The sequence below is a fragment of the Oryzias melastigma genome, linkage group LG1 (genome assembly GCF_002922805.2).
Source record: "Oryzias melastigma strain HK-1 linkage group LG1, ASM292280v2, whole genome shotgun sequence".
NCBI classification, from domain to species: domain Eukaryota; kingdom Metazoa; phylum Chordata; class Actinopteri; order Beloniformes; family Adrianichthyidae; genus Oryzias; species Oryzias melastigma.
In genome coordinates this window covers 4,904,163-4,912,885 of record NC_050512.1, presented here as the reverse complement: position 1 = coordinate 4,912,885, position 8,723 = coordinate 4,904,163, and the positions used below count along the sequence as shown (strand labels likewise).

At 44.8% G+C, this 8,723-nt stretch overlaps 1 protein-coding gene across 8 annotated transcripts in view; it reads left to right on the top strand.

Moving 5' to 3' along the window:
* The window catches only part of LOC112139378 (protein Dok-7), a 77,104-nt gene that overhangs the window by 63,668 nt on the left and 4,713 nt on the right, over positions 1–8,723 (top strand). For all 8 annotated transcript variants that reach the window (XR_004947546.1, XM_036211123.1, XM_036211169.1 and 5 more), the window contains 2 exons: positions 2,370–2,761; positions 2,843–3,166. Coding sequence is in view for 7 of the 8 variants with exons in the window: in XM_036211123.1 (XP_036067016.1) it covers positions 2,370–2,761; positions 2,843–3,166 (716 nt within the window). In the remaining variant the exon portion in view is untranslated. The remainder of the gene's footprint in view (positions 1–2,369; positions 2,762–2,842; positions 3,167–8,723) is intronic.

Below are 8,723 nucleotides of genomic sequence, written 5' to 3'. Positions count from 1 at the left end.
GTGATATGTCGATGTGCGTTTGTACGTGTGTGTGGAAGGGTGGGGCTTGTGGGCATTACCTTTTGTTTTTAAAATGTTATTTTATGTAAAGCACTTTGAGTGAAATTCTTTTTTTTAAACGTGCTATACAAATAAAGTTTGATTTGATTTGATTTGATTTATGTAACGCTGCTGAGCTGCACGTCTGTGTGAAAAACGGCATGGAGGAGATTGATTGAAAAGATCAACAGCAAAGTTGAAAAAATACCCCAAACAGAGAGACTGTGAAAGGTACACCGCGATATTAGCGAGTTAAAACTGGTGATACTGCTCTCTCTGTTTGATCAGAGTGGGGTGATGCAGGCGGAGACGGAAACAGACAAAACCAGCAGCAGAAAGACCTCACATCATACCTCTTAGGGGTTCATGGGAAACATGTCCCAGTAGCCAATGAGCTCAAAGCCCCGCCCCATGTGAAATAAGGACCAGCTCAGCAGTAAAAACTCGAAAACTCTGAAGTGAAACTGTAAACTGAGGACTGAAAGCAAAGAGGGAAAAATGAAAACAGGAAAGTTGAAAGTACAAATAAACATTATTTTAATTGGTTACAATTTTAGGTTTTTGTTTTTCAAGTTTGAAATTTTCATTTTTTAATTTTTTTTTATTTTCTATTTTGTTTTTCATTCACTTTAAAGGGTTAGTAATGGCCTGGGACAAATTTAAAATAAGTATCCAGATATATTCCATATGTTCTAATGTATCAAAAATAACAAATAATTACCGTTGACAAACGCAGGTTTTTGTAAAATTTGACAAAATCAACGACAAATCACACTCGCATTTGGCCCTGCTTCAGAAACGGCTCGATTTGGGTCACGTGACGCGTTGACGTCATGTGAGTGAGACAGCGCCAGCAGCAGAATTCAGGCGGACCCAGGGTGTCTGCTGATACATGTATGTGTGTGCGCTGCGGCAAAGTTGAATTCTATAAACATCGGTGTTATGGTCCGACGGAGTATTAGGGCCACCAAAAATAAATAAATAAATAAATAAAATTATGATTTTTAAAGTCGTAAATTTACGAGATTTACAATCGAAATGAGCCTATTGCGAATGAACACTGTGAGCAGAACCAGACCGACTAAACTGTGAAAAGCTTCTGATTTCAACAGGTAAACTGAATGTTTAAAACATTGCACATGTTTGGAAGTTTCTTTGTTTGATTTGCAGTTTATTAATCATTGATGGTGGCTTGCAGGATCTCTGCAGATCCGTTGATGAAACCATCGACACTCGCAGCGGTCCACCAGTCATTTCTTCCTCCGTGAAAGATCAGATCTCATTCATTTCTGTGTGATGCTTTCATCTGAAGAGGAATCGTTTTCGGAATTTTCAGTGTACTTAGCTAACGTGACAGACTGTTGTCATCCCCTGTTGTTGTTGTGTGTTGAAACGGGACGATTCATGTGGAGAACGGGGCGTACGGAGCACTGTTTACATTCTCTTTTGGTTCTGAGCATGTCAGAGACATGCAGTAAGGTGGTGAAAGAGCTTCTGGGTATGTGAATAAAGTGATTAAATAAGTGAATAAATAAATAATAATAAAGTGGCGGACGGTCCTGCAAACATGTCTCTAAGCTCTTTATTTTGCATATGAAACTCTGCATTACCGACCCGGATAGTCAGCGTCATTGATGATTTGATTTAGAGTCGCCAAAAGGTTCAGAATTTCTTTGTTTTTAAAACCGATCTGTAAATAAGCCAGCCCGTCCTTCTAACTGAGGAACATTGTCGTTTTCATCGGCATTGTCAGCGTCACTGTCAGTGTCATTGCCAGATTGTGAGCTCTTACTTTACGCGCTGCCGGCTCAAATTGATAGGGCTTTACAGTCCTCAAACCACAAACACCCGGCGCCTCAGAATCAGCGTCACTTTCAGAACAAATGTTTCCACAATCTGAGTCTGAAGACAGAATTGTGGACCTTGAAATATCGCCGCTATCGCTAGCTCCGACACGCAAAGGAGAAGCCATCTTGCTATGTTCACCCCTGTGACGTCACACGCACCACGTGACCAAAACGGAGCTTTTTACCCGGAAGAGACAGGTTTGCCAAATTTGGCCTCAAAAATGCCGTTTTATTTCAATATTTCTTGCTCAAAACACGCGAAAACATTTGGAAATGGTAAATATAAGGCGAAATACAGTTAACACCGAAAAAGACCCACAACCCCATTACTAACCCTTTAAGCCAACAAGTCTGAATCCACCTTAAGACATTTTCAGAATTGTAACACTTCTTATTAAATCTTTAAGATCTATTACTAGTCCTTTAAGCTGATCCTGATTTGACTCCATACAGCTCCTCATCTTTGTCTGTTGTCTCCCTCAGCCTCCGCTTACAGCTGCAGCTCATCTGTTGCCGGGGACGACCACAGCCTCTCCAGCTCCTCCTCCTGTCAGTCGGATGCCAGCTACGGGAGGCGACTGGCGTGTTGGGTGGAGCCGTCAGTGCGGCCGCACCTCTCTGGCGAGATGGCGGCGAGCTCCTCCACGCTTAAGGCTCTGACCCGTTCAGATGACCGGCTGTATGATGGCATGACGGGGGGCCGCCTGGCCTACGCCCAGCTCCACCCTCGGTGCCTCCATGACAGCGGGCGGCAGAGCTCCTTGGACAGTGGGATTGGGATTGCCACGGGCAGTCAGTCCTCCTATTGCGGGAGCTACTCTTCTCGCACAGGGAGCCTGGAGATCCAAGGAGCAGGAAAGGAGCTCTGCTCACCAGTGAGTCTGCCCCCTCCTGCTCACCCAACTTCCTCACCTCCTTGTGCTCTGACTCCAACCCCTCCACCTTTACCTTTTCAGCTGCCAGAGCAGAGCTCCACCTCCTCCTGCTCTGGAGCGTCCCGCAGGCACAGTGCTGAATACCAGACCCCTGGCCTGCTCAGACTGTGGTACAACACCCCCCGCCGGCTCCTGCAGCCGCAGGCCGAACCCCCAGCTCTGCCTGCGCTGGGGAGGGCGGAGAACCAAGGCATGGGAGGTGTTCAGGTGCAGACAGCGATCAGTAGACTGAAGGCTCAGCGCCAGGCCTCCATGCAGCGCTCTCACTCCTGGGGCAGCGAGAGCGCCCCCTCTGTGGAGCGTGAGGGCACGCCCACACCCCTCCAGGTTTTTGGAGTAAATCAGGTACTTCTTCATTCATCTCAGCTCTAACGTCTGTGTGATGGTCCTGCTGCTCCCCTCCACCTTGTCAGAGAGTTGTTCCTCACAGCGAGTGTTGGCGAGGCGCTGATGAACCGGCTCAGAGAACGGTCTGAATGCTGGGAGGGAAGAAGATTCATGCTCATTCATTTTGATTCAAACACAAAAGTTAAAGCTTTTTCTGCCACAGCCTGAAGTGAAACCAGCTGTTTGAAGCAAAATCAACATACAGAAGTTACTGAATAAATGTCCATGCATGACATTAAGTCTTAGAACTTCAGAAACTATTATCAGTGATCATGCACCAGTTTCTGTAAATATTGTCAGGGAAGCAGCAACACCTTCGGGTTCAACCTGGAGGTTTAATAACTCTCTGTTAAAAGATCAAGAGTTTATTGAATTCTTTAAAAAAGAGTGGGCAACCTTCTTAGAATTTAACAATACTCCTGACATCTCACCATGTGTTCTCTGGGAAGCAGCAAAGGCAGTCATGAGAGGGAAAATCATTTCTTATTCAACTTATAAAAAACGTAAAGAGAAAGCAGAATTAATAGAATTGGAAAATAAAATAAAAATAATGGAGACAGCTTATGCTGCTTCTGCAGAAGATAAGATTCTGGGAGATTTAAAAAAACTAAGGCTTCAGTTAAACGACATAATTAACAAACAAACACAATAAAAAGACTTAGACTAGAAAGATTTGAAAACTAATAAATCTGACAAATTTTTAGCTAATCAGCTTAAAACTAATAAAGAAAAATCCACAATAACATCTATTACTGATCAGTCAGGATTTATCAAACCACATCCCAGAGCTGATGGACTTCAGGTCGTCGTGGTTCCAGCAAAACTTGTCAGACTAAAATTTCCCACAACGGACTCTTGAGTTTGTAATAGTCTGGTACAAGGCTGCCCGTTCCAGGTCCTCGAGAGCTACCACCCTGCCTGTTTTCCAGATGTCCAAGCCCTGCTAGCTGCTGATTAGTTCAGTCAGATGTCTTCCTATTCTGATTGAATGAACCCACCTGGTCCAGGTAATCAGCAGCAAGCAGTGCAAGGAGATCTGGAAAACAGGTAGGGTAGTAGCTCTCAAGGACCAGGAAGGTGCAGCCCTGGTCTGGTATATAGAGGAGTGATTTTTCAAAACAATCCCAGTTCATTAACCCTCCACTCCCGTGCTTGCACTGTGACTGACAGCTTTATCCGCATATTGTTTCTTTCACTGAATCTCATGTTTGGCTGTTTTTTTCCAACAGTTCCTCCCAAAACTTTTTTTCTGTGCAAAGAAAAAAAGTTTGTTTGGGGAATTCAGTTTTACAATGCAGGTTGCAGCTTGATTGAATGTGTTCCCAACAACTTTTCATAGCTGTTGCTTGGTCTGGAGTTTGACACTCTTGAAAACTTGCTTCCCTCCTATTTTTCCTGCACATCCATCTACATCTTCACATGATCCTGTGACACCACTTTGGACAGCCTTCCTTCTGTTACCTCATGCAGGCCTCAGTCACAGCCCTTACAGCTAAAAGGGCAAACCTGTACAGCCCATGGGAAATATCAAAGTTGTGGAACACTTAGACAGAGGTAGCCTTACCAAGGCGGGCAGGGAGCAGAGCAGCCGGCTGTGCAGCATTTGGGTTTACTTTGAGTTGTGCTGGGTTGTTTCATTCTTTTTCCCCTCTTACACTGCAGGATTTTGTTATTTTATTTTGGATCTTGGTAGTCTTAGTTTGCAGGCTTTGTTTATTTGTTTTCCTTAGGTAGTTTTGGTTAGGGGGAGTTGCTGACTCTGACGGTCAACATGGCTGGGTAAACTGTCTTCCTGAATTATTTCCGTATTTTCACGACCATAGGGCGCACTGGGTTATAGGGCGCAGTTTCACTTACTGGTACTTTTTCTGTATTTAACAAATACATAAGGCGCTCTTGACCATAGGGCACAGGCATGGTAAAACTAGGGCTGGTCACCAAAGTTTGATTCCAAGCAGAAACAGTTATTATTTACGCAGCTCTACCGAAACGAAAGCAGCTGCTGCAAATAGTGCAGCAGTTCATTGAAGTTCATTGAAGTTCATTGTTCTTTGGCCATGTCAATCATTTCTACTTTCTTCAGTACTGTGAAGTTTTAGCCAATCCCTTTACTTTTCCTGACATAGTGGGCGGGCTCATATAAAGCAGCTGTTGAGGAGAGCACGAGAGCGCGTGCCGCGTAGCACTTGAAAGTCTGACTTCATTTCACAGCAGATCAGAGTTTGACAGGTGCTGCATCGCATCAGCCAATCAGGAACTCAGCTTTTGGCACGAGCTGTTTTCAGTGACCTGATCGGAAATAAATAAGTAAAATACGAATCCGTTACGACTGTCTTTGTCCTGTTGCAGCGCGGCGGTTCTGTCTGCAGACAGACAGACATCCTCCCTTCAGCGGCGTCTGCTCGCTCCACACGCCGGGGGAGAGACAGGTGCTGCAGTGGGGGGGTAACCTGTTGGCTCTCCTGAACTGTGATGTTTTGTTTATGTTTGTGGAGACAATCATAAAAAAAGTCCCTACTTTTCCTCCTCTCGGGTTAATGCGGGACAGTCTTTATCTCAGTCACAGAAACAGCGGAAGGCCCCGCCCCCGGCCAGACGTATGATGAGCGAGTAAGAATGAGTATAAAGCAATATTAGTTATAGGAACGAGCGGTACGGGCCGCTGCGCACGACAAAAGCAGGAGTCGCCAACTCAGCGCTTCATGGTGAAAAAAAAGCGCAATTGATGTTTTTCTATCATCTGTTAGATCACGGTGTTGGAACTAAAACCAACGAATTGGTGCTCCCTGCTGGTGCACGTCCGGGTCCACCGCCCACCGAGGCGGCCCGCGTGGGCTGCCGCGGACGAGGGGGTCTGTTGCTGCGGCGGGTGGGCTGGGAGGATGCGTGCGTGCGTTCGTGCACCTTTTGTCTAAAAACATAGTTGCGCTGGTTCAACTTTTTTCTTCTCTGCTTTTTCGCATGAAGTGGGCGGGTCCTCGTGCACTCCTCCACCTGCTCCATTGACAGGTGAAAACGCGCGCAGTAGGCAGAGAAGCAGAGCAGAGCGTCTGACCGTAAAGAGAGACTTCTAGCGGTGTTATTTATCCAACAGGTGTTTATGCTAGCGGTACACACGTGGAGCACGTGACTAACGTGTTGATCATCAAAGAAAAGTTCAGGAAATTTGAATAAAAGGAGGGGAAATGAATATGGATACAAGCACTGTAAAAAACAATGATCATATGAAATTAACACCCTGAAAGTTCACAAGTTGCCTCAATAATAACAAATCATCTGATATCAAATGTCAAATTCATTAAAACAAATTTGAATTTGAACAAATGTGATTTTTTTTCCCCACATTTACTGCTTGTGGGGAGAAATGAGGGAGCACGGACACGCGGTCCGCGCTTCGTGTGAGTGGTGCTCACTTCAGCTATAAAACATCAAAGTTCTCATGTAATCCGCCTTCCAAAAAAAAAAAAAAAAAACCACAGTTGGCGCATTGCAGTATAGGGCGTGCCGCATGTTTTGGAGACAATTTGAGACGTTTATGCGCACCTTATAGTCGTGAAAATACGGCTTATTTTTTCGGGCAAGGTTTTAATTCCTTGTGTTTGTCTTTTTGTTTGGACAAGCACACTAATTGTTTTCCCTTTTGCCTTTCAGGACACAGTTTATTTGTTTCCCTTAATAAACTGTGTTCCTTTTTCTCATCTGTGTCCTATTTTTGGTATGGTCCCATTTTTGGTTTCCCCCCTAGACCTGAGCCAGGTCTGCCCATTGGGGCTGTAACACTTTACTAAAAAGCAACAGTTGACCTTCAAAACACTCAGCCGTGTAAATCTGATGCGGTGACAATGGGAGAGCATTCCAGAGTTGTGGGGCAAATGTCTGAAAGGCAAGATCCCCTCTGGTTTTAAAATAGGTTTTTGGAACGCTTAAAAGCTTCAGATCTCAAGGAAAGAGCTGGAGTTTAGGGCTTTGGAAGGTCAGAAAGCTCGCTTGGTGTCTGTCTGTGCAAAGTTGTCTGTTAAATGTTAAAATCTTAAAATCGATTCTAAAACCAATAGGAAGACAATGTAACAATGAAAGTGTGACATGCACGTTATTGGCTTCTAATAAAAGTCTTGCAGCAGAATTTTAAACCATTTTGAGGCGTTATACAGATTAAGACAGGTTAAAAGAGAATTACAGTAATCAAAATAAAAGCTGATGAAATAAAAGCATGTATTATCAGCTCAAGATCAGATCCAGATAACATTGGTTTTAGTTTGGCCAAATTCCTCAAATGATAGCAATTTTTCGTGAGCTTGCTGAGTGACTTACCGAACCAGACACTGAGGTTCCTAACACTAGACTGCACAGAGGAACACAGAGAAGTAAGGTTTGTTTTGATTCACGGAATTTTTGCATCAGGAGCAAAAATGATGGTCTCTGTCTTTAGAGGGTTGAAAAGTCCATAATTGTCAAGCAACCAGACTTTGATTCTAACCAGACAAGGAGAGATGCTAGCTTGTGATAATTGTTTTCAGAAAATGGACAATAGAGCTGGATGTCATCTGCATAGAATGGTAAGAAATGTGCTGCAATTTACTGAAAAGTTTCCCAAGAGAATTGTGTACAACATCAATGGAATAGGGCCCAGAACAGAGCCTCGGGCAACACCGCCGGATAGCTTTTTTTGTTTCTGAAGACACAGGAAGTTCTGCTGTTGTTGAATTGGTGTCAGGAAAACCCGGATCTATCTGCAACATTCTTCATTGAAAAGAGGATGACTTTAGAGGAAATCACTTCCTCTGCGCTCCTGACTGCTGTTTAGAAACAAAGGACACTGAGAAAATGATTGTTTGTCTTGTAAATGAAAGAAGAAAACACGGAAAACATGGTGAGGAGATGTAAACAGCAGGTCCTGACGAAGCACAGACAGAAGCTGTCCTGCTGCCAGCAGTCGTTTGTCTGAACCTGAGGCGCTCTGGCAGGACTTCACTCTCTGCTGAATCCATTTTCTGCTGGTGTTGGAGGGGCAATTCCCAAATTGGCATCAGAGCGGAGAGGAGGCAGCCTGCCCTCTGAAATGACAGCCTATGTGGGAGTGAGTGTGTGCTTGCTCTGCAGTGAGTGAACTCGAAGCAGGTGACATGTGGTGATGAAACTGAGGGAAACTCTCAGAGGAAAGTCCTGAACACAAGCGCTTTTTCCAATCTCTTTGGTTAAGACGTGAGAATGTGGCTCATCCAGGAGAAACCTGTGTGACAGGAACTGCAGATGCGGCTGCCGGCGTCTTTACCCGGCTGTCGGGGGAGGAAATGGAGGAACTGTCAGACAGTTGTTGTCTGGGCCAGCCAGCCATTTATCTGTCGTCTGGACACCAGAGCGCCTCTCTGTTCTGGAACGTATCCTCGCCCCCACACACAGCTCTCCTCCTCTGTCGCTCCTTTCCCACCACCCTAACAGGCAGCCTCCAGTCTTTTAGCTGGCGGTTGTGAATGTAGCCAGAAAAGAAGAAGACTTGAGTGAAACTTCTTCTTGT